This window comes from Podarcis cretensis, assembly GCF_951804945.1.
Source record: "Podarcis cretensis genome assembly, chromosome: 13".
NCBI classification, from domain to species: Eukaryota; Metazoa; Chordata; class Lepidosauria; order Squamata; family Lacertidae; genus Podarcis; species Podarcis cretensis.
In genome coordinates, this window is record NC_137182.1 from 32,552,620 (window position 1) to 32,578,679 (window position 26,060).

The following is a 26,060-nucleotide window of genomic DNA, read 5'->3' on the forward strand; positions in this document are numbered from 1 at the left end:
AAAAAATGAATAGTCCTAAATATAATAATAATTCCTAGTTTTCTTAACCATTTAATCATACTGGCTCATGTGTTTCTTCCCCAAACAATTATGAGTGTGATTCACACAAATATTAATACAAATTTATTCCTTAAACGTAACATTACAGTCCTGAATTTTGACCATTTTCTCCATGGCAGAGACTCAACTTAGTTAAACAAAATGGGAAACTTCTCTTCAAATGTGGAGGGGGAAAGTTTTTCTTCAGCAATTCCTCAGAGAATTCACAACTTCAAACTGGAGATTAGCCTGCCCATTAATTATCAAAAGGACTATAATTATTTCCTCTCTTATACTAAAACCCCAAAGAATTGCAGTGGCCACCAGCAAAAACAGAAAATAAAAGAAATACAACTTTTGTAGGATGATACAAATATATCCCTCATAGCATTCCAATCTGGGGCCAGGACAAAATACACACAAGACACTTCCACTTTGATATCTGATGTTTTGCATTTTAAGTTGGAACCTTAAAAGATGAGAATAGAAGGAAACAGGAGCATCCATGTCAAAGGCAAGGAAAAATTGCAAGCTTTTGAAAATGAAGTCTGTATTGCTGTTGAATAGTTATTTGTTTTCTGATTTTGAACATGAGAAGAAAAATTATGTGTACCAATCTGTATTTTTGCCCCGTTTTTGTTTTAATTCCTTAATTCCTTTGTTACACATTTTGCGTGTTTTTAAAATAGTGTAAACAGCCCTGTGATCTTTAGATGAAGGGCTGTATAGAAATAATAATAATAATAATAATAATAATAATAATAATAATAATAATAATAAATATATTGTATTTAGGATGGAGATTCTAGTAGCATTTCTTCTGATACAGCTTCCTCATATGGCATGCAAGGATCACATTCTTAACTGCATGGTTAAAGATCCACACCCTCCACTTCATGACTATCAGCAGCCAGGTGACCTCTTCATTGGTGGAATTGTTTCCCAGAGCATCATCGTAACAAATTTAATACCGTTCACAGAAGTACCACCACAGACTCTGCATGAAGAGCTTCTGTAAGGAGTTTGTTTTTAATGCATTATTCTTCCTGTCACTTGAGTAATGTGTCTTGGCAGTTGCCGCCTCAGTTTGTCTCACTTTTAATAGATTTCACTGTGGGACCTCCACTAATATTGTTTGCAGCAACAAGCACTCGATAAACTGCAGTGCAGAAGTACTCCAACTTTCATATGGTTTGGTTATTTAATCTTCATTTAGGAGAAGTGCTTTTCAATAAATTGTCTATTTAATGCTCTAGTAATGAAGATGGCGATAATCTTACAAGATGCAGTACACAGGTGAGGGGAAATGTTCAGCCAAGGTCCATATTCACCCTTTGCCGCAAGTCTAGAGTCACATGCCATCATCTCCAAAATCCCATGATCAAATAAGATGCATGTACTGGACACAAAACACACACATACATACATACACAGACAAAATACACATGCATACACATCCCCCTCTTCATTGGAGAGATGTCACCTGAAAGAGATATTTTAAAACTCATCTTACAAGATGCAGTACACAGGTGAGGGAAAATGTTAAGCCAAGGTCCATATCTACCCTTTGTGTGTAGAGTCACATGCCAGCATCCCTAAAATATCTTGTATACAACATTTATATGCACTGCACTCAAAACGCACACATGTATAAAAGACACACACAAAAAACACACATGCATACACATCGTCCTCTTAATTGGGGAGATGTCACCTGAAAGAGATATTTAAAAACTCCTGTCTCCTGACCTCTCAGCTGATACTGGAAATATGGCTTGCTCATTTAACATATTTCAACAGGCGCACTGCATTGTTGCTTCTATGGAATTGGCCTTTTAACAAAATGAATATATGCTTTTGCCAATCATGGGTGGAATTAGATGAAAGCAGGCGGTAGGGCAGGTGTGCTTCTCTGCTTGGCTGAAATCAGAAGAGCCCTTGCAGCTACCTCCTTGCTCCAAGCATGCTTTGGCAGCACAGTAATGACAGCACACTGCAGTAGATGGTGGCTTTGACCCTGTCAATTTACTCCACTGCTGGGGTAGAGAATGGCTGAAAAGGCTTAATGAGTTTGATCTGGTTATCTATACGCCACCAGTGCCCTAACCCTACTGCGGAATGACATTATAATACAGAACACATCTCTCTTTCTAGTGTGGTGACAAAAAATTACCAACACATTCTCACCTTGGCATTTGCAATCAAGGAAATAAATGAAAACCCTCAGCTGTTACCCAACATCACCTTGGGTTTCCGCATTTTTGACAGCTATTTCACTGCCAAAGGGACCTACCATGCTACAATGCTACTTATATTCACACCATGGAAACATCTCCCAAACTACAAATGTGACATCCAGGATAACCTCATTGCAGTTATTGGAGGACTGGACCCACTGACCTCCTTGCACATGGCAACAGTCTTGGATATTTACAAGATTCCACAGGTAGGACAGATCCTTCCAGATTTTTATAGGCAGACAAAGGTGAAAGGGACAGAAGGAGGTACATTTGGAGCAAGCAGGTAGATTTTCCTTATAAACAGACAAACATCAAATCTAAGCCAAGCAATAAAGCCCGCTGAATTGATCTGTAAATCTGAATTGAGAGAATGTACTTTAAGAGAATAAAATTATCATGGGTCCCATGAAGACAATCAGGACACAGTGAGGTTGGCAGGATTATTCTGAAGGGGAGAAGGAGGAAACCTCCAATTTGGCAGAAGTGGAACATCAGGACGCTGGTCTGGATAAGGTCCTACCGCAGTGTCATCAGGAGTCCTGAAAGGGGAGTGGGAGTCAGAGGGGTCCTCTTCTGCACCACATCTGGAAAGTGAATTTTCCCCAGTAGTAGAGTAGCTGTGTAACTTTTCAGTAACTTGTCACTGAAGGCACAATGCTGCATGGGAAAAATACAATTTTAATGTTCCAGGAGAGTTATAAGAATTGTTCATTTGATGAATGTAGACATCTTTGAAGACTTCAAATAGAAAAAAAAACTTCTCTCATTCTCTATTCTCCTTCACACCTCCTTTAGCTCATATATAGCCCTGCTCCAGTGATGAATGACAAAACCCCTGGCCTTTCTTTTTACCAGATGGCACCCCAGGAAGCAATTCAGTATGCAGGGATTCTCTCTTTGCTTCTGCATTTCAAGTGGATATGGATTGGAATCCTTACTTCCAACGATGAATATGGAGATAGATTTGTCCAAACTGTATTTCCACTTTTCTCCCAGAGTGGTATCTGTTTTGCCTTCATAGAAAGAAGCCACAAGCAAACAATTGTCAGTGAAATTAATAGCATGTTTACTCAGGGAGCAAAAATACATGATAAACTCATTGAGAGTAAAGCCAATGCAGTGGTTGCCTATGCAGAATCTTTTTCAGTTATATTTTTGAGATGGTTCTCATACCTGTCAGAACAACAACATGTGACAAATAAAGAAAAAGGTATTGTGTGGATACTGACAGCCCAGATGGAGCTCACATCTATTACATATCAAAGGACTTGGAGTATAGACATAATCCATGGTGCTCTCTCCTTCTCAATTCACTCCAAGGATCCTTCAGGATTTAAACATTATGTTGAGAATAGGAAACTTGTGAATGCAAAAGGAGATGGCTTTATCCTGGACTTCTGGCAACATGCATTTGGTTGTATATTTGCAAATCGAGTAACTGAGCGATTGGATGGAGATTTTTGTACTGGGGAAGAGAAACTAGAGAGTCTTCCGGGGCCCTTTTTTGAAACAAGGATGATTGGCCACAGCTACAGCATCTACAATGCTGTCTATGCTGTAGCCTATGCTTTACAAACGATGTTCTCATCTAGACTCCCATACAGAGCAATGGGGGCTGAAGGGGGACAGAAGCTTTGGAATCCACAGTTCTGGCAGGTAATGGACCCAAGGAATACAGCACCTAGAGTGTCTATGCTCACATTCCACCAGGCTCAAAATGCCGAGTAAACTGACTCCCAAGCTGCATATGGCTCCCAATTTCCTATTACTTCATTTCTCTATGAAGTAGGGAAAATGATGTCTGTATCTAACTATATCGACACCAAGATATTATCTACCCTTTTAGACAATTATATACACAGAAAAATGATTTGCAAAAAATAATAACATGAGAATTCATTTGTTTCTGAGTGCATTTTAAGGAGGCTACCACTCAGGAATAAATAAAAGGATTTCAATGAAGCTTCTCAAAAGTAAACTTTAAATGTATGAATAATCTTTCTCATTTGGTTATTGCTATACTGCAGTTTGAGGGAAGGGGAGTGGCGGGGGGGAACATCTCTTCATCAAAGGAAAGCGTTTTTATAACTCCATCTAAAAGATTCAATGCACTACTGTTAAAATGCATCATGCCCCACACTCTTACATTTCCCTTTGCATTCTAGTCCCATCACTTTCTGAGAAGAGTCTCCTTTAACAACAGTGCTGGTGACCAGGTTTCCTTTGACCAGAATGGGGAGTTAGTAGCTGGATTTGACATTTTCAACTGGATTTTTTCTTCAAACCAATCCTTCCATAGAGTGAAAGTTGGACAGGTGGACCCCCAAGGTCTTCTGGACAATGTATTCAGCATCAATGAGAGTGCCATAACGTGGCACAGCTGGTTTAATCAGGTAGGAGCCAATTGCTAGTAATTTCAGTTGGCAGGGCTGGAGTAAAACAGAAGGGGTTAAAACTGAGGTGGTACCACCTTTAGCCATATTTTGTTCTTCTTTTGTTCTTTAGTACTTACATGGTCCTCTTTCATTTGTGGATTAGGCAAAGCCTCATTCTGTATGTAGTGAAAGTTGTCGTCCTGGTTTTAGCAAGAAAGTGAAGGAGGGGGATCCATTTTGCTGCTATGATTGCATCCCATGTCCAGAAGGGAAGATTTCCATCCAACACGGTAAGAAATATATTGCCAAACGATGTCAAACCTTCTTGATAAACTACAGAGCGCACCAAAGATAGAGCACCAGAAAACAGAAGCAAGCGACAATGCAGCAGATGCAGGCTACAAGTTTATTGCTCCAAAGGATGTAAAACTCACCTGCCCCCACCTTCTCCTTAAACATTAGAGTGTTACCAGATGGACATAAAAAGGTACATAACCATTACTTTGCATTGTATCCATTTGGTGTTCCTCCAGTTGCCTTGAAATAGCAGAGATGGTGGACATAAAAAGGTACATAACCATTACTTTGCATTGTATCCATTTGGTGTTCCTCCAGTTGCCTTGAAATAGCAGAGATGGTGGCATAAAGCACCTATCTTTTCCTTTTCAGATATGAATGACTGTTCCAAATGCAGTGACATAAGCTATCCAAGCAAGAACCAAGATTCCTGTGTTCCCAGATTGGCTTCCTTCTTGTCTTACAAAGAACCACTGGGGGTCGCTTTAGCCTTTTTTGCCCTTTTCTCTTCCTTGATCACAGCTCTGGTGCTAGCAGCATTTCTGAAGCACCGCAGCACTCCCATTGTCAAAGCCAACAACCGGGGCCTCACCTACACTCTCCTTGTCTCCCTCTTGCTCTGCTTCCTTTGTTCATTGCTATTCATTGGCCAGCCACAGAAGGTGACATGTCTTCTCCGACAAACTGCTTTTGGGATCATATTCTCAGTAGCTGTTTCTTGTGTGTTGGCCAAAACCACCACAGTGGTCCTGGCTTTCATGGCCACCAGACCGGGATCCAGCATGAGGAATTGGGTGGGGAAGTCATTAGCTAACTCCATTGTTCTTTCCTGCTCATTCATCCAAGCAGGCATTTGCTTTGTGTGGTTGGTAACTTCTCCCCCATTCCCAGATGTTGACATTCATTCAGTAAGAGAAGAACTTATATTGGAGTGCAATGAGGGATCTCTGACTTTCTTCTACTGTGTTTTAGGCTATATGGGCTTTCTGGCCATTATCAGCTTCAGTGTGGCTTTCCTTGCCAGAAAGTTACCTGACAGTTTCAACGAAGCCAAATTCATCACCTTCAGCATGTTGGTCTTTTGCAGTGTTTGGTTATCCTTTATCCCATCCTATCTGAGCTCCAAGGGAAAGTATATGGTAGCTGTGGAGATCTTTTCTATTTTAGCCTCTAGTGCTGGGTTGCTGGGCTGCATATTTGTCCCCAAATTTTATATCATTGTGTTGAGGCCTGAGCTGAATAACAGGGAACAGATAATAAGAAGAAAAGCATGACTCACTCAAATGTATTTGTGTTCAGTTATATTCTGTTGTGCAGTACCTTTTGGATGCATATGCACTAGTATACCTCTGGGAAATTCACCCTTGGCATTGTCACATTTGCAGATCTTCCCTAAAGCTCTCCAAATCATTTTTTTTCTCAGAACTGACTAACCTGATTTTTAGGATCTTTTCACCCAAGGTTCCAGAAATTCAGCATTTTATTTATTTTTTGCCTACAAAGCATACACTCTGCCACTGCACTATATATGAACACCTTGCTTTGGCCACCATCTGGTGGATATATTGTTTTACAACCTCTTCTGAAACTGCTTTGTGATACAGATAGGTAGCCGTGTTGGTCTGCCATAGTCAAAACAAAATAAAAGAAAAAAAAATTCCTTCCAGTAGCACCTTAAAGACCAACTAAGTTAGTTCTAGGTATGAGCTTTCGTGTGCATGCACGTGAAAAGTATCTGAAGAAGTGTGCATGCACAAGAAAGCTGATACCTAGAATTAACTTAGTTGGTCTTTAAGGTGCTACTGGAAGGATTTTTTTTTCTTTTATTTTGTTCTGCTTTGTGATGTGATAGTTGTTTCTGGATTTTTTCCCCCTCTGCTTACTGCCAGGAATGAAACTTAAATGCATTATATTTTCAGTCACAGCCATGAAACCAGTTTTCCAACAATTTTCAGTTCAATGAAACTGAATTTTTAGTTCAATGGAACACATGAATGTGTTATGTGTATTATCGTACAAAGTTCAAGTGTTCCATTTGCAGTGATATATTTCCGCTTATCCCATAGACTATCCTAGAGTTTGTGTCAGCGAAGCTCAGGTATGGACAGGAGGATCAGAAGCAGGCATAAGGAGAGAACAGTTAGCAGCGGAAGGCAGGGAGGAGGGGGAGGGCAGCTGTAATCTAAGCTTGGAACAAAGGGGACGAGAAAAACAGGGCCAAAGTGACAGGCAGCTGTGTGAGAGTTCCAATAATGAGCCAGAAGTTGGAATGCAGAAAACATTCTCTCCCAAATCTCATAGGATCTCAAAAGTGGCCAAGACTCGCAAAAGTTACTGGAAGAGAAGGTGGGGGCTTCCGTGCTGGGGAAGGGGGATGAGCTCAGTCTGGGCAACTCCATCTTCTGGGGAGGATGATGAGTATAGGAGCTCCATCCTAGTTTGTTGTTTTAGCAATAAATCTGAAATAATTAACAGGCAGAGTTGTCTCGCATTTGTGACGAGAGCCATAACAGTTTGCTACAGTTTTCCTGTGAGACTGATTCTTTCTCTTTCCTAAGTTGTTTGTTTCTCTAGAACAGAAGTGATGAACCTGTGCTCTCTAGATGTTCTGGAGTACAGTTCTCATGATTCCTATCCATAGGTCATGCTATCTGGGGCATGGAATCCAACAACATATGACTGTCCATAGGTTCCCCACCCTATAACATGTCTTTTTCTTTCTTTGTTTCACATCTGGAAGTAAGAGGCAAAGGTAGTGTTATTTTTCTAGATAACGAGGGGCTGGAATGCATCATGAACTCACCTTGTTCTCTTATAATGGCAAAGACACCGACCTGAGAGTTGCCAGAACTCAATTCCAGCTGGGGAAAAGAAGCCCTGGACAAAGCACACCTCAACTACCCCCACACAGAAAGTTTAATGGTTGAAAGGCATGATGTATGTTTTTGTTCTAGTGACGTAGGTTGAGATACAATTTGTATTAATTAGCTAATAATTAATTATGGATGCAAATGTATTCCTTTTACAATTATTTATTGCTCATTGCCATGATATAGAATGCTGCATGTAACTAATAATATTGTATACTTTGTTTCTTAATTTTGTGTGTACAGGGAAGTTTTTCACATCCCCAAAAATGTAGATCAACCCTTGGCTGTTCTAAGGGGATCAGGTACCTAAAACTCATAAGGAAAATCAAAACTATTCAGCAGTTCCAATATACATATATAACCTTTAACTTGGACCATCAATAAACTTTGGCTAGAATTGGAGTTATGTGTTATGTCTGACAAGAGGGTTTTACAGTGAAATACTAAAGAGATATGTCTATGAATTCAAAAGATCTAAAGATCTAAAACCCATTTGGTGTACCTCCAGGCCTTCATAAGAATTGCTGATAGCAAATAGTGACTTGCTGTATTGTATTCCTTGGCCTGAATATGATTACTATAATGGATGCTCACCACTTTCCTGATGGGCATCTGTTGCAGACCCTAACCCTCTGCCTCCTTCCTGGCCAGCCAGACCCTCCTGGTCTCTGGCCAGTGGGGATTTCCTCTTGGTCATTGCAACCATGGGGGTGTTACCTCCTAGTCAAAAGCCAGGTACAAATGGGGAAATAAGGGCCCAGGTCTTGGGGAGTTCCTTTGCTGGTTGGCTGGGCATTGACCACAGCCATGACCAGCCATGGCATCAGTCATGCCCCAGTATTGAAAGATTTGCCATCCTGTCTTATTGCTCTGTGCACATATTGACCTGACCCCATTGTCCTCACCACCTCGAGAGAGTTACAGAGGAGCCAATACAATCAACCTAGGGAAGGTGTGAACACTGGCTCCACGTTTGAAACAATTCTTCTCTAAGTACCATTTATTTGGACGACTCAGGCCTATACCCACACAGCTGTCCTGCTGTCTATGAACCACCCACTGTCTTGATATTCTCACAAATCTGGTTTATTTGTTTTTAATATCAAAAGTATATACCACCAATTCATATATTATCATACAATGGCGTACAACAATATATACCATGAAATTTAAAACACCATAACAACAAGGACTTGTGTCAACATCAGGCTGGAATTTTCCTACTCATCCACTGTTACTGATCAGTAAACTTGATCTATAATATAAAATCAGTTACACTGGTAAATAGAAATAGGAGCCCTCCTGGTTTCCCACCTGGTTTCCCACCGTGCCCCACTCTTAATGTCTCTCCTTTAGGTATTATGTCTAAGAAGACACGTGGGAAATTAGATCTGATCATTGAAACAGTTGCAGATGAAAGATACAATTTTAAAACAAATGGATGAATTCCAAGAATAATAAGGTGAGAGGGTCACAGAACAATGGAATTGCAGGGCCCACCATTCACAGGAAGAAGTGCAGATGCCGTTTTATAGAAATATATATTTACCTATTTTTAGAGGAATGCCCAAAATCTAAGAGTTTCCACAAAGCAGTCTTGATTTCTTTGTTTCTCATGCTATAGATGAATGGATTCAACATGGGAGGAATTATGGTATAGATCACAGCAAAAGCTATATCCAGATCAGAAGACGCACCGGTGGGTGGCTTTGCATAGGCAAAGAGCGCAGTGCCCATAAACAAAGAGACAACAGTGAGGTGGGGAAGGCAAGTGGAGAGGGCTTTTTTCTGACCATGTACTGAAGGAATTCTGCGCACTGTAGCAAATAGCTGCATATATGTTATGATAATGAACATGAAGCATCCTAGTCCCAGGCAACACCCTAACACAATAACCCCTACTTCGACAAGGTAGATATTAGAGCAGGAGAGCTTCAGTAATGTTGGAACTTCACAGAAGAACTGATGGACGTCATTTGAACAGAAGGTGATTGCAAAAGTGCTACAAGTGTGTAACATGGCATGAAGAAGACTAGCAATCAACACAATGAGGGTCATCTGAATACAAGCTCCTTTGTGCATAATTGTCTCATACTGTAATGGGTTGCAGATGGCAACATAGCGATCATGTGCCATTACTGTTAGAATGGCAAAATCTGCTGCTACAAAGAACATATAGAAGAAAACCTGGGCCACACACCCAGAGTAAGAAATAGATCTGCTGTTCATGATGGAATTGGCTAATGATTTGGGCATCATGACAGAAGCAGAGCCCATGTCCATCATTGCCAAATTAGTTAGGAAAAAGTACATTGGTGTATGTAGGTGATGGTCTAGCGCAAATGCAGCAATAATGAGAAGATTCCCAGCCATAGTGGTCAAATACAATCCTAAGAACAGAAAGAAGTATAAGATCTGTAGTTCTCGTACATCTGAGAATTCCCACAGCAGAAACGTTGATATGGAAGTAAGATTGCTCATTTTTTCTTCAGTATTTTCATTTTCTCTGTTGGAGGAAGAAGCTAAAACATGTTAATAATGATTAATGAGCTAATTATATCATTTATTTATTTATTTATTTATTTATTATACCCCATCCATCGGGCTAGGTTTCCCCAGCAACTCTGGGCTGCTCCCAACAGATTAAAATCAGAATACAGAACATTAAAAAAACCAAAACAACAAAAAAACATGCTTCCTGAAATTTCATTATATATTCCCCATTCTTTTGCTAATCAAGTAGTGTAAAAACAATTGAGATTAAAGATTATGCCAAAATAGCCCATTTGTAAATTGGAGCATGCATATCTGTTATTATATAAAGTATCTCAAACAGTGATTTCACTCCAAACTTTATATATTAACTAATATTTTCTTTTTCTGCTCAGTCTGCATGTTTGGGGGACTCTAAGTAATCTTGCAGTAACATGAAGCTATCTGGGTTTCTTTTAACTACTTCCTTTAGTTGCTTTGCCCCACAAAGGAAGCTGCTATTAATGTCACTTGGAGAGCTGTCCCATCTCTTGTGGCCTAATTCAAACCCTCATCTGCTATACAGTGGTAGCTCGGGTTAAGAACTTAATTCGTTCTGGAGGTCCGTTCTTAACCTGAAATTGTTCTTAACCTGAAGCACCACTTTAGCTAATGGGGCCTCCTGCTGCTGCTGCACCGCTGCTGCACGATTTCCGTTCTCATCCTGAAGCAAAGTTCTTAAACTGAGTTAATATTTCAGGGTTAGTGGGGTCTGTAACCTGAAGCGTATGTAACCCAAGGTACCACTGTAGTAATCTTTGAAGAGATAATCATGATGTTAAACATATGTTTTATATGGCATTTAGATATCACTTGAAGAAGATAGTGTTGGACTGGCAGCTCCCAAACCTGAAACCATCTGTCATATGGGGAGATCTTGCATACAAAGCACTTTGTATACCACTGAATTAGGGTGCTTCTATATGTCTATCTTGCAAAATACTGTCTACATCTACATGACTATTCCACTACCTAATCTTTCATTCTCATATACATATATATGGAAATGTCAGGTATTGAAATTGGAAACTATAACATACTGCTATCCTCAGTTATAGGTGCTCCTGGTTTTTCAGAACTAAGTAACAGAGTATACATGTGTTGTGGTTCGAGGACCCGACCCCCGCGAAGTAAAATGAAGACACAGGGACACGTGATATAAGGTTAATGGGCTAGAAAAGACCACAACTTTATTGATTACAGCAATGAAAAGGTATTGGCTTAGGCATTGGATCGCGAAACAAGTGGGTTTATTCACCAGGGGTTCATCACCTGTTGATGCTAATCCAACTATAGGCTCACCCCTGATGTCACCGAGGGTCGTGCCATGGCCTCCCGCCAAGCAGGCTTCGGACGGAATACACGACCGCCAGATTCCATTAACGGAATACCCCTAGAAATTGAAGGCATAGGCGATGGCCACACCTAGCACTTCGACACACCACAACACATTATTCCAATGCCTAACCTACCCACCAATACCACCAAAAAGTTGTGACGATTGCTACGAGGTAGGCGAAAAAACCAAAAAGCCTAATGCCAAATGGAAAAACTCCTACCAGGCCCCCCGGGCAACCGGGGCGACCAACCTAAGGTCCATAGCAAGGCCAATGACCTAAGCCCTAACTCAAAGGGAGTGGAGGGTGGGTGACTCGCCCAGGACGACAAAGAGAAATGAGGCCGGGGGGGAGGCTGGCACTGCAGCATAAAGGCTGCTGGACACGCCCCCCCCCCATGGCACCTGGTTGGACAGCCACCGGGGGGGGCGTGAGTGCCAGCCAGGTGAGCTGGAGGCAGGGGGCAACGCCCCCTGCTAGGAGCGGTGCTCAGGCTCCCGTCCACAACCACTCCCCTCTCTTTCAGGGAGGAGAATCTTTTGCGAATAAGACAGAATTCTAAGGTAACAGTGTAACAGCCTATTTTGAATGTAGTCTGCTACAGATAAATATTAAATTGAATGTATTATATTGACATAAAACATGAGTAGGCAAACTAAGGCCTGGGGGTCAGATCTGGCACAATCGCCTTCTAAATCCGGCCCGCGGACAGTCTGAGAATTAGTGTGTTTTACATGAGTAGAATGTGTCCTTTTAATTAAAATGCATCTCTGGATTATTTGTGGGGCATAGGAATTTATTCATTGTTTATTTATTTTCAAAATATAGTCCACCCCCCACAATGTCTGAGGGAGAGTGGACCGCCCCCCTGCTGAAAAAGTTTGCTGACCCCTGACATAAAATCTCCTAATGAATTTCACAGGCTGGTAGTGCTACTGTTTGTGCCAATATATGTCTCTAATACTTCAATGGGTAATAATAATCTGGGGTATATCTGTGTCCCCATGAAATGTAACACAAATCTAGTTCTGCCAGCATGAATTTTCATGTCATCACTTTTGTTTTTCTGACATGGGAAAAACCTGCTGCAAATTATCCAGTTACTGGGGAAAAAGCTGTGGCCTTGATCGGGATCTTTCTTCCAACACAGAGACTGATTGGAACACAACACAGCCCAGTTCCATCATACACGCATCACAAACGGACCACAAAGTTGAATGATACACCCCTTTGGGATGCGGGTGGTGCTGTGGGTTAAACCACAGAGCCTAGGACTTGCCGTTCAGAAGGTCGGTTGTTCGAATCCCCGCAGTGGAGTGAGCTCCCATTGCTCGGTCCCTACTCCTGCCAACCTAGCAGTTCAAAAGCACTTCAAAGTGCAAATAGATAAATAGGTGCGCTGCTCTGGTTCGCCAGAAGCGGCTTAGTCATGTTGGCCACATGACTCGGAAGCTGTATGCCGGCTCCCTCGGCCAATAAAGCGAGATGAGCATCGCAACCCCTAATGGTCCCTTTACCTTTAAGACCCCTTTAAAATTGAAAGATGAGAAGAAAATAAAATGCTGATAGACACATCTAGATTACATCAGAGTAAAAGGAAACTACCAAATCACCTTAAATTGTTTTAAAATACCTTTAATGATAAGATTCAATTTCCTCTCCAGCTACTTTAGGGTACGATACAATAAAGATGTCAGAATCCATGCATCTTCTCAACCAAGCTCTTTCAGCCTTCTTGCAGCACTTGCCACAGTACGTGTAACTTTCCCCCCCCCCCCTCTCCTTTAAATAGACTGCATAGGTGAGGATAATAGTCACTAAATTAGCAACAGTAGACATGGGAAGGATCATTTTTTATAGTCTTACTTGTCATCTTGGGATCTTACTCCCAAGAGTCCAGAATTTCAACATTGTTGAAAGTTACTGCTTCTACATTCACAGTAGAAAAAAAAGTATTTATGTAGAAATTATACAAGAGTGGGGCACAAAATCAATCTTGTTTTACACCCCTTAGGAAAACTATTGAATCTGAAAGGAAGTCCACAAGGAGAGCTAGAGTATAACATTTATCCAGTGAAGTGACAATGGCTACTTACCCTTCTTCCACGGCGAGTGGCAGTTGTGGCCCACCATGGTGCCTCCTTAAGCCCCTGGAGCCTCGCCATGTTGCCCTGACTGTTGGGTTCCTCCCCAGCCACCACAGAGCATCTTGCCAATCCACGGTGGTCTGTGGAGCGAAGCTTTTGCAGGCTTCTCCCTGGTCCACTCCCTGGACTTATAATCAGGCCGACGCAACTCACTGCAGCCAAGTCAGCCTTGTGGTGTCACCAACCCTGCCCACCCTTTAGCATTGCTGTTGTTTTTCTGCTTTTCTTCTAACCTTTTCCTATCCAGCTTAGTGGGCTTTCCTATGATTCCTTAATGGTTGCTGTTTTTCGGAGCTGGGAAGGAATTTTCCCAGATTGTCAGGTTTTGCCTTCCCCGTAGAACTAGTCGCAATTTTGGCGGGTTAGTGCTTTGGCGGAATCCTTTAGTCTATCTTCTGACCTGGAGGGTGGAGGGGTGATCCACCCCCCCAACAGCAGTGGCATTTTCAGGGTACCCTCTTAAAGGGGTCTTGAGGGGGAAGTCTCTGTCCATATAGAGCCAGAAGCGGTTGGCCAGCAAGCCATAGAGCCCCCCCCCCCAATGTTTGGGCTGCCCCATCTCCTAACTGCCCTGGAGGAGGAGGAGGAGGAGGAGGAGGAGGAGTGTTTTGCTATGGACCCTTCCTCCCAACCAGGACCCAGTCATGCCTCGGTTCCCCATGGGGGATAGATGCCCAATGCCTATGCCAAGGTTTACCTACATCTGAAATTAATAAAACTGTGGCCTTTTAATCCCATTACACTTGTCATGTCTATTCATTCTTCCCACCAGTCAACTAGGCTCCCTGGGGGCAGGGCCTCTGTGGCTGGGCATGCAACTATTCCTCTAACCTCAGCCATAGACACTGTTGGTTAATGGAATCAAAGGCAAATGAGAGTGAGCCCAATTAATACAGCACCCAGGGTTTTGTTTGTTTGTTGCTAACATACTTTTGAATAAGATAAGGAAAAACAACACAATGATCAAATGTGTTATATCTACTGTGGAAACCAGCTACCTCTCTTTGATCCATACATAATATAGTTTTGAATATAACATGCTCTGTCAGTGGCAGTTGGTGCTCACTGGACCTAGTGAGACTTGTAAAATGTCATGAACAAGTGGCCAATGAGCTGTGATAAGTATGTACAGGTTAGCAAACTGAATTGGTGAATCTTAAAAGTGCTACATAGGACTGCTAACAAGAAACCCAATAAATTTCCAGACCAATAGGAAAATATCCCCTTCACCCAGCTTATTCACTTCTACATCCTTTTTCCAAAAGATGTAAAAAGGTGTAAGTGGACTACAACCTGAGAGACCAAGGTTAAACCCAGCCATGAAACTCACTGAGTGGCTTTAGGCCAGTCACTGCCTCTCAGTCTAATGTACTTCATGAGCTTGCTGTGAGGGTATGATTTAGTTAGTTAGTTAGTTAGTTAGTTAGTTAGTTAGTTAGTTGATAATGTTTGCATATTTGACCATAATGTGCAAACTGGACTACCTGTATTAAAAGTGCTGGAAAAATGCGAAGGTGAGAGTGTCTGCAAACAGGGTGTGGGGGCAGAATACCACATTCCATGATGGATTATTTCATGGAAGAATCAACTATGATAAATTGGTTCATCAGGGAATGCACATTGTTGCACATGTGGTTAGAGTGTGCAATTACAACTAGTTACTGGATACTGGATATTGGATACTGGATAGGATACTGGATACTGGATACAGAGAGCGTGGTATCTATGATAATGACCGCTCCCCACTTAAAACGGGGGGCGCCTTTTGCGTGGACGCGTGCAGCCCTGGATTTGGAGTGGCCCCATCAGCATAGGCTTTGCCTTCCCTCAGGTGGGATACCTGGAGGTCCCCGCCTAACCCCAGTGAGTTGTCCAATCCCACCTGGGGGAAGCGTTGCCAGGGAAACCAGGCCAGGTAAGGGGAGGGATTACCTGCCCACACAATAGAGGGTGGATCTTACTTGTTAATAATTGTGCTGTTTTAAATGTGCATTTTGCATTTGATTTGCTTTGGTAATGTTTTATTTTGAAATCTTTAAGATAATGTTTTAGCTTTCTGTTAATTATGTTAGCCTGGAAGTAACTGCAAGGGTGGCTGGGTTTTTGACAGCAGTATCTCTTAGAGCGGTGAATGGCACTATTTAGTGGAAAGAAATCCCAATGGACTGAGCCAGAGGTGGATCCTAACAACTCCAGAGGGAGAGGCAGTCTCCAGGGTGACTGATGGGAAGATGGAATATGGCAAGGGAAATGTTTCTAGCAATGAATATTATCAAAATAAGAGAAGGAAGATTGCAACATCATATATTATTTTATCAAAAAAAGTTTTATAATTTAGAATGATCACAATCAAAATGTCTGATTCTGTCTACACTACAGTAAAAAGCCACTCCCGAATTTAGGAGGGGGGGTGTTGCGGCCTCACGACCCCACCCACACTCTCGCGGGGCTGGCGCCAGCCCCATGGAATCAAGGGATTCCCATTACTATTCATCTCCTGCAGCATCAGCCAATCGGCTGGCGGCAGGGGCAGGCCGACCTAGGGGCACTTAAGGTCGGGGCAGCCCCTGGCTCGCCCCTTTCCCTCCTCTACAGCAGCTGCGATTTCCCACCCACCCACCCTTTAGGTTTGGCATTCGGACTTTGCTATGGGCTTCGGCTGGTCGCCGCAAGGGGCCTGGTAGGAGTTTTTCCATTTGGCTAATTGGCTGGAATTTTGAAGCCACTTGGTTTTTTCGCCTACCTCGTAGCAACGTCACAACTCCTTGGTCTTGGCGGTTAGGCATTGGCCGGGGTATTGTCATGCAAATGAGATCGGGGGGGAGGAACGCCATCACCTCCCCCAAATCTTGAAGGGTAGTTCGTTAAAGGACTCCGAGGGGCGTCGCCTCGTCCGAAACCTACGGAGGCTAGGGCCTAAAGCGCGCTCCCGAGCGGTAACCCCTCGGGGAGCGCCTAGGGATGTGCATCTCGGGGGCTCCCCCTGCTGGTGTTTAACCCTTCCCAGTTAGACTGGATAGTCTGTTAGGGCCAATGCCTAAGCCAATACCGCTCTTACCTGTAATCAATAAAGTTGTGGCCATTTTTCGCCCATTAACCTAAATTTCTGGTGCCCGGTGTCTTTATTTACTCCATCTGGGAGGGGGCGGGAATAGCCACGCAACTGAAAATTCTGATGGGAAATTACAAGTTTTCAACACTTTTTCTTTTTAGAATGAATATTCGTTACCTTTGATTATTCTATATAGGCAACCCCCATTAAGTGGGGGTTACGTTCCAAGGTACCACGAGTTCAAGTGAAATAATGTGTATTTGAAACATCATTGAAAAAGCCTGTAAACACCTCGTTCCACCCCTTTCTGTGACATTTTTAGGTCACTTCTGGGTTCAGTGTGATGCACTTTTGTGAGGTTGAGCACATATTGAAAATCTGTAAATGGCAGGTTGGCTGTATTTATGTCAGTTGTAAGTGAAAAAACAATTTTAAAAATAGGGTGAAATGACAATGAATGACACGGAGAATTTTGTGGGGAAACCGGGTGGGAGGGAACTATGTATCACAGAATTAGGAGCACGGTAAACTCTCTTCAGACAGGGCATCATTCCTGCCTCTATCTGGAGATGTCAGGGTTAAATTGAGAACCTTCTGTATACAAAGCAGATGATCCATCCCTGGAGATGTCAGGGATTATCAACATGCAAAGCAGATGTTCTACCAAAAGCTTATAGTTCAAGGTAAAAAATTGCAGAGCCAAATATTAACATACCGAAACTGCAATATTCTGAATGAGAATATTTGTCCATTTAGCTCTGTAATGCCTACAATGGCTTTCAGTGGCTCTCTAGGGCCTGAAACAGGAAACAATTCCTTCCCATGCTGTTAGAATTCAAAGGATTTATTTTACCAAAGGTTATAATTCTGGGTTAAAAAATTGCATATTAAAATGTTCACACATTGAAGGGTATAGAATTGCATTTTTAGAGAACTCTAAATTGAGTTTTAGAAGGCCCCAAATCTAGGAGTTTCCACAATGCAGTCTTGATGTCTTTGTTTCTCATGCTGTAGATGAATGGATTCAGTGTGGGAGGAATAATGGTATATATTCCAGCAAAAGCAATATCGAGATCAGAAGAAGCGTCATTTGGAGGCTTTGCATAAGCAAAGATCCCAGTGAATATAAGCACAGATACAACCGTGAGGTGAGGAAGGCAAGTGGAGAGGAGTTTTTTCTGACCCTGAACAGAAGGGATTCTGAGCACTGTGGAAAAGATCTGCATATATGTTATGATAATGAATATGAAACAACCTGTTCCTATACTAAAGGTTAGAACAAGAAGCCCAACTTCAACTAAGTAAAAGTCAGAGCAGGAGAGCTTCAATAATTTTGGGATTTCACAGAAGAACTGATTGACAGCATTAGAACAGAAGGTGTTGGCAAAGGTGCTGCCAGCATGCAATATGGCAGCAAGAAGGCCTACAATCCACCCAATGGCTACCATCTGTATGCAGGCTCCTTTGTTCATAATTGTCTCATAGTGGAGTGGGTTGCAAATAGCAACATAGCGATCATGTGCCATTATAGTTAGGAGAGCAAAATCTGATGTTCCAAATAAATATAAAAAGAAAACTTGAGCAACGCATCCAAAATATGAAATATACCTGCTGTTTAAGAGGGAAATAGCCATTGATTTGGGTACCATGACGGAAATTGTTCCAACATCCAGCATAGCCAAATTCAGTAGAAAGAAGTACATGGGTGTGTGAAGGTGGTGATCAAGGACAATTGCAGCTACAATGAGCAGGTTCCCTATGATTGCTGTCATGTATAATGCTAGGAACACAAAGAAGTGTAAGATCTGTAGTTCTCGAATGTCTGAGAATCCCAGCAGCAGAAAAGTAAGATTGTGCATTTTGTTCATAGGGCTTATTAACATGCTACCTGTACAAGGAAGAAGATAAGGATTGTTAGGGTACAAATATTGATTAACCAGTTAGATTTAAGCACAGTGCCTTTTATCTAATAATCAAATCTAATGGTATTCTTTGCTTAACTGATTTATAGGCAAATGTTGTGATGGCCCTTTTGCCCCCTCAGTTTTAGAACCATAGAACAATAGAATTGTAGAGTTGGAAGGGACCCCAACCCCCTGCAATGCAAGTATATTTTACCCAACATGGAGCTCAAACCCATGACTGAGTTTAAGAGTCTCAGGTTTACCAACTGAGCTATCCCAGCATGGATATTGTCCTGAGAGTATCTGCGTCCATTCATTTTATTTTTATTTTTATTTTTATTTTTATTTTTATTTTTATTTTTATTTTTATTTTTATTTTTATTTTTATTTTTATTTTATTATTCTTATTTTTATTTTTTTATATTTTTTTTATTTTATCATCATCATCATTTTCTATACCGCTTTATAGTTTAAAGAAAAAAATCTCAGAGTGCTTTACAGCACATTAAAACACCAAATAAAACAATCCAGAATAAAACATTTTTTAAGAAAGTCAAATACAGTGGTACCTCAGGTTACAGACGCTTCAGGTTACAGACTCCGCTAACCCAGAAATAGTACCTCGGGTTAAGAACTTTGCTTCAGGGTAATAAGAGAAATCGCACAGTGGCACGGTGGCACGGTGGCAGCGGGAAGCCCCATTAGCTAATGTGGTGTCTCAGGTTAAGAACAGTTTCAAGTGAAGAATAGATCTCCGGAACGAATTAAATTCTTAATCCGAGGTACCACTGTATATAGTCAAGGCAACATGATTAACAGGCAACTAAAATATTACCTTAAAGCTTTCAAAATAAAACATTACAAAGGAAGTCAACTACAGAATACATATTTAACACAAACCAAGTTAACAAAAGAACTTAAACATTTCAAAAGAAAACATTGCTAAATGAAGTCAAATATAAAATGCACCTTTAAAACAACATAATTAACAAGAGAATAAAACATTATCATAGGCATAGAACATATCTGCTGCTGTTGCTGCCAGTCCTGCCTCTACATCTCTTGCAAATGTGTGCAGAATGGCGTGAGACTATCCCCTCCACACTTTGCTTACAGTTATGCATTCAATGGAACATCAGAAAGGGAAACCTATGTTCACACATTTATATGTGTGTAAGAGCTCACCACACAGTTGTTGGCCCCAATCATGAAGGGTTCTGATTAAGGTGCACCGAATACATGCACAAAACTACATGCTTCTTTTCTGATGTTTGGGTGGACATGCAGATGTCAGGGAGAAGGATGGAAGGATGGAAGAAGTTACTCATTGTAGGGTTGTGGAATAGATGAAGTTTAAAAGGGAGCCCAAAGAAAAAAAGTTCTATTGCTTTAGTTCAATAGTCTAATGAAATAATGAATGGTCATGGCTAAAATGGTTAAAGGAGAACATCGGTTCAAGGGCAATTCTGCAGAGGGGGGAATCTGCATTCTCCATGAAGCCTAACCTACCTTGCAAGCCTTTTCTAAGAATAAAGTGGAGTAGTCCACCTCCCCCATTGTTCCCACTGGGATAGACGGAAAACAGTGCAACTGGGCAACCTTAGGTTTCTTTCTAAAACTTATGCAACAGAGTGCAGCATAGGAAATGACAACACATCAGCCACCAGCCTCCATGATGCAGAGAGATGTTGCCTTCCTCCAACCCTCACCACAAACTGGCTCCAGTTTCCCACCTCACATACACCACATCATTTTTACAGCAATTTTCATGGGGGGGGGGGAGAGATTTGTACCATTTTAGCTCAGACCTACGCAGGAGTAAGGGAACAGTAGTGCAGGAGGAGGAACAAAACAACTACTCACACCCTTGTTTGATGCATATCACAAGGTGTGCTTCCACATGGCAGTTTATTGTGGACTTGGTTCTGGTCATGCTCAGAAAGTTCTCACGTCATCCACACAATTTTGTCACCATCAGAATTCCAGCCTATACTTTTTCTTCCTTTAACCTGGATTATCTGTGTTGAGGTCTGAAAAAATAACTCATCGTGCATCTGCTTTCATTGCTAGTGTGGAAACTCCTAAGCACATTTTTGTTGTGAATGAATGGGCTGTTTCTCAGCTGAGTGGTGACTTTTCAGTGAGCAGACTTTATTCCCACAACCCCACTTCAATTGACTCCTTTCATGAACAGTTTTCAAAAGATATGTAATGGTGGAAATCAATGCTTGGGGCTGCTTGCACTGATCACAGAGCTGCTTTGTGCTATGTGATCTGCCCTGGACCTCCTAAGAGCTAGTCTAGCGTCCCCTTGTGTAGTAAGATTCTGTCCTAACCTCAGTCATTCAGTGGGGGATAGGGTTGGGATTCAGTGTGGTAGGGGATTTTGTTTTGGTTGTTGCTGTTACAGGAATAATAAAATATTTACACCATCATTTATAACTGCGCTGCCTTTTTAGCCACAGTTTCCCATTAAATGTGGTGTACCAGAATTCACAAATATGAAACTGTCAGGGGCTCAGGAGCAGAGGCACAGGGGAGAGAGGAAATGGAGAGCGAAGGGGAAGAATCTGAGGGCAGCGTAGGGGAGTATGACAGTGGCACGAGAGATTCCATGAGCTTCTCCAGCGAATCAGAAGATTCCCAGAGGGGGGCACCGAGGGCCAGGGCAAGGGGGGGTCCCAGGGGGGATGCACCAGAAGCAAGGGGCCAGCGGGGACTCCCAAAGCAGCAGCGGGAGATCAGGACCAGCTCCCCCACCAGAGCGTAGTGGGGGGGAAGAGTCCCATGTATCAGGGCCAGCGTCTCCTCCAGCAGGGAGAGAAGATGAGTCAGGGCTGACCACGCCTCTATCGGAGAGTGAGGGAACGGAGGGGAAGTCAGGTCCAGCTAGCCTCCCCGAAGGGGGAAGCAGTGACAGGAGCAGTGTAACGTTCAGGAGAAAGGTTGCCGGCTGGGCGCGCGCGCCAAGTTCGAATGTACAGGCGCGCGGGACAGCAGAAAACCCGGATTGGGAACCAGGTCCTAAAGCCCGCCGGAGGCAGGGGGAAGACTCAGGGGACTCAACGTCAGAAGAGTCTAGAAAGGGCAAGACCCCAGCGGACAGGCGGACCCAGAGGAGGAAAGAGCAAAGGAAGAGGTGGAGCAAGGCTAGAGTCTTAAACTGGTGTCTGGGGGGAGGAGATTCAGACGGAGCTTCAGCGGTCTAGAGTTTGAAACGTAGAGCTGCGTGCCGCGGCTTTGAAATCGAAACTGAACTTCAATAAAGACTTTTGTATATAACAACGAACTGGCGTTGGTCCTTTGTGAGCTGGGACCTCGGGCAGCTCTGACAGAAACATACTGGGTTGGATCCATATTTAGTCCTACTTGCAGGAGACCTGCTGAAATCAATGGGTCTATTCCAAGTGTTACCAAGTCTGGACCCAGCCTAACAAAATGATGATCCAGTTAGAAAGAAACTACACATTTTTAAAGCAGTAGAGCAGTGTAGTGATGGCTTCATTGTTTCAAGTATGTATGTATGAGACCCCTTGAGAACTGATAGAAGACCAGAAGACAAACAAATTGGCAAACACCTTGAGATTGCATAAAAGTAATAGGAAACTACTGAACCCCCTTACATCATTTTGAAATACATTACCTTTAATCGTGAAATTCAGTTTCCCCTCCAGCTGTTTTAAGGTAAAATGCAGTTCATATGTGAGAGCCCATGCATCTTCTTTGAAATCAAAACTGAACTTCAATAAAGACTTTTGTATATAACAACGAACTGGCGTTGGTCCTTTGTGAGCTGGGACCTCGGGCAGCTCTGACAGAAACGTACTGGGTTGGATCCATATTTAGTCCTACTTGCAGGAGACCTGCTGAAATCAATGGGTCTATTCCAAGTGTTACCAAGTCTGGACCCAGCCTAACAAAATGATGATCTAGTTAGAAAGAAACTACACATTTTTAAAGCAGTAGAGCAGTGTAGTGATGGCTTCATTGTTTCAAGTATGTATGTATGAGACCCCTTGAGAACTGATAGAAGACCAGAAGACAAACAAACTGGCAAACACCTTGAGATTGCATAAAAGTAATAGGAAACTACTGAACCCCCTTACATCATTTTGAAATACATTACCTTTAATCGTGAAATTCAGTTTCCCCTCCAGCTGTTTTAAGGTAAAATGCAGTTCATATGTGAGAGCCCATGCATCTTCTTTCAATCTTCCTGTGGAACTTACCACTGAGGAGGTAGCTGTTTTCCCCATTTTAAAAAGATTGCATATGTGAGAATAATGGTCACTAAAGGTTGCATCAGGTATTAGTGCCAGCAGACATGGCAGGGAGAGTTATTTTAAGCCTGTTTTGCCATCTTGAGATCTTACTCCCAAGAGTAAGCACAACTGATCACACTCCTCAGGTACATGTTGGTAGTCCTTTGGTAGCAGACACAAAGAAATAACAGATACAACATGTGCATCAATACATGAAAAATGATCACACATGTGGTGAAATCCATGTCTATTTATTTTGCAATATTCAAATACTGTAGCCATTTCTAGATAGAGATAGATTTCCATAGCAATCCATGTTGAATTGTGGTATTGCATTATACATAGGGCTGCCCTTCAGAAGCCTGAGTAAGTGCAGAAACTGACTGGAGTATTTCTAACTGAAGTTGTATGATGGATAGTACACACCAACCTTTTTGGAGTCTTAATGCTTTGAAACCCTCCAATGTAGGCACAAGTTGTATATATGTGTAAATGAAGCATATATCATAAAGACACAACAGTCTCTGTTGTCCCTCATTCCAAAGGAAACATGAACCCTGGGTAAATTCCAGGAACCCCTGGAATCTCACACCACTCAGAAATTGGAGTGGCAAGCAAAAATATAATAAAATTGATAATTATTTTGGGGACATACATTTTATGCTTTTGAACTTTCATTTTTCTCCTAAAGGATTGGAAATAGTATTTGCTGAAACAGTTATATCTAACTGGTATCACTAGTAAGTAAAACATTGTTTGGGGGGAGAAGGGTGAAGAGGATGAACAAATGGCAATGAATGGCATGGAGAATAAGCACAAGAAACCCAACTTCAACTAAGTAAAAGTCAGTGCAGGAAAGCTTCAGTAACCTTGGGATTTCACAGAAGAATTGATTGACAGCATTAGAACAGAAGGTGTTTGCAAAGGTGCAACCAGCATGTAGGGTGGCATTAAGAAGACTGATAATCCATACAATGGCTACCATCCGTATACAGGCTCCTCTTTTCATAATTAACTCATATTGGAGTGGGTTGCAAATAGCAACATTGCGGTCATGTGCCATTATAGTTAGGAGGGCAAGATCTGATGTTCCAAATAAATATGAAAAAAAGACTTGAGCAATGCATCCAGAATAAGACATGAACCTGCTGTTTAAAAGAGAAATAGCCATCGATTTGGGTACCATGACAGAAATTGTTCCAAGGTCCATCATGGCCAAATTCATGAGAAAGAAGTACATGGGGGTGTGAAGGTGGTGATCGAAGACAACTACTACAATAATGAGAAAATTCCCCATTATTGCCACCGAGTACAACAACAAGAAAACAAAAAAGTGCAAGATCTGTAGTTCTCGAATGTCTGAGAATCCCAACAGCAGAAATGTAGACATGGAGGTAAGATTGGACATTTTAGTCACACAACGTGTTCACACATTACCTGTACAAGGAAGAAGATAAGATTGTTTGTTTATAAATGTTTATTAACCCATTTAATTTAAACAAAGTTCCTTTAAACAGTCAAATCCACCATGCATTCTATGCTTTCCCCCTAGGATTGTCACTGAACCCCCCCCCCCTTGCACCTATTTGAAATGTGTGCATGGTGTGGGGAGGCTAGCAAAACCTTGAAGTGTCACAATTTTTCCAGGACACTCCTGGAATTACAGAAGCCATTTTGGCTTCTCATTTTATCCAGGATTGTCCCAATTCCTCCCAGCAACACTGATTGGAACTTGCATTGTGAGCCTTCTTGCAGAGCAGTTTTGTTTACACAGAACAATCTGCATGTTCTTGCATGTGACCTATACAATATTAAGAGTTAAGAGTACAACACATATCATCAAATAATTTCAGCGTTATGTGCTCAAAATCAATCTACTTCTTTTAGCCAAAATAAATGGCAGGTTACTATTATACCCATTTTATATATGTGCTCCTGAGTCTGGCAGTGGCTTGCAGCAGCACCCAGGTAAGAACTGGAATTGGTGCTCGTATAAACTGACTTTGTTATCACTATGCCCACATGCACATGCATTTAATTTGGGATAATTTGCAGCAGGCCTGCACAAATTAGGTAGCCTCAGTAAATTGAAGACAGAACACGCAGTATGAACAGAGGCTCCCTGAAGGTTTGGTAGGTGGGTTTCTGCTTGGGACTGCAAAAATAAGGGATAGGAAAATCAAATATTTCACTGTTAATTTTCTGGCTTATTATATCATGAGCTCATACCCTCCCTTCCTATTGACTTGTGCCCTACCCCATGTGTACAGGCACTTAGGCAAGCGGTGAAGACCTTTATGTTTAATGCTACCTTTTACTTAGGTCATAACTGGGTTTTACAGGACAGCTTCTTAAAGTATGTTGTATGTTTGGTCATGTAGCTATTATACCTTTATATCTTGCCTTTATATCTTGTTTGTATGTCGCATTGTAAGGGCATGGTCCTAAACAGCTTATAAGAATACAGTGAGTTAATACAGGGCAGGGCACCTTGCACACACAGCCCTAACCTCCCAACCTCACTGCCACTTCACCAATCCCCAGCATTTGCTGCTTGAGGTGTTCACTTGACTTTGTCTAATGGGCATGGGGGTGGAATGACACTGATGTAGAACAGAATATCCCTAGTTTCATATGAGGAATGTTGGAGGGTATAGGCTATACCACCTCAATCCTTCTTCTAATATCTCTGTGTTTGATGGAACATCCAAAAGAGAAGCCTGCATACACATACATGTACATAAGAGCTCACCACACAGTATTAGTTTTGCGGTTATTACTGTCACATGAATAATAAAATACTTATATCATCTTTTATAACTTGGCTTGTGCACTTCCATTTTTGTCACAATTTCCCATTCAATATGGCGTACCAGATCTCACAATTATACAACTATATTGAACGTATTGGGTTGGACTCACATTTAGTCATATACTTGCAACAGAACCTCTGCAGTCAATGGGTCTACAAATAGCATCACCAAGTCTGGATTTAATCGAACAAA

At 41.9% G+C, this 26,060-nt stretch overlaps 3 protein-coding genes across 3 annotated transcripts; 1 reads left to right on the forward strand and 2 right to left on the reverse strand.

The window, feature by feature from the left end:
• Positions 1 to 907: 907 nt before the first annotated feature.
• LOC307201570 (vomeronasal type-2 receptor 26-like) lies at positions 908 to 6,225 on the forward strand (the record flags this gene model as incomplete). The annotated part of the gene is made up of 6 exons (XM_079950853.1): positions 908 to 1,053; positions 2,194 to 2,485; positions 3,075 to 3,935; positions 4,445 to 4,672; positions 4,818 to 4,944; positions 5,324 to 6,225. The coding sequence occupies 6 exons, from the start codon at positions 908 to 910 to the stop codon at positions 6,223 to 6,225; spliced, it is 2,556 nt and encodes an 851-aa protein (XP_079806979.1).
• Positions 6,226 to 9,366: 3,141 nt separating this feature from the next.
• LOC307201571 (olfactory receptor 14I1-like) lies at positions 9,367 to 18,748 on the reverse strand (the record flags this gene model as incomplete). The annotated part of the gene is made up of 2 exons (XM_079950854.1): positions 9,367 to 10,039; positions 18,498 to 18,748. 2 exons carry the CDS (start codon positions 18,746 to 18,748, stop codon positions 9,367 to 9,369), a joined length of 924 nt encoding a protein of 307 aa, XP_079806980.1.
• Positions 18,749 to 23,779: 5,031 nt separating this feature from the next.
• LOC307201572 (olfactory receptor 14A16-like) lies at positions 23,780 to 24,463 on the reverse strand (the record flags this gene model as incomplete). The annotated part of the gene is made up of 1 exon (XM_079950855.1): positions 23,780 to 24,463. One exon carries the CDS (start codon positions 24,461 to 24,463, stop codon positions 23,780 to 23,782), a length of 684 nt encoding a protein of 227 aa, XP_079806981.1.
• Positions 24,464 to 26,060: the final 1,597 nt, after the last annotated feature.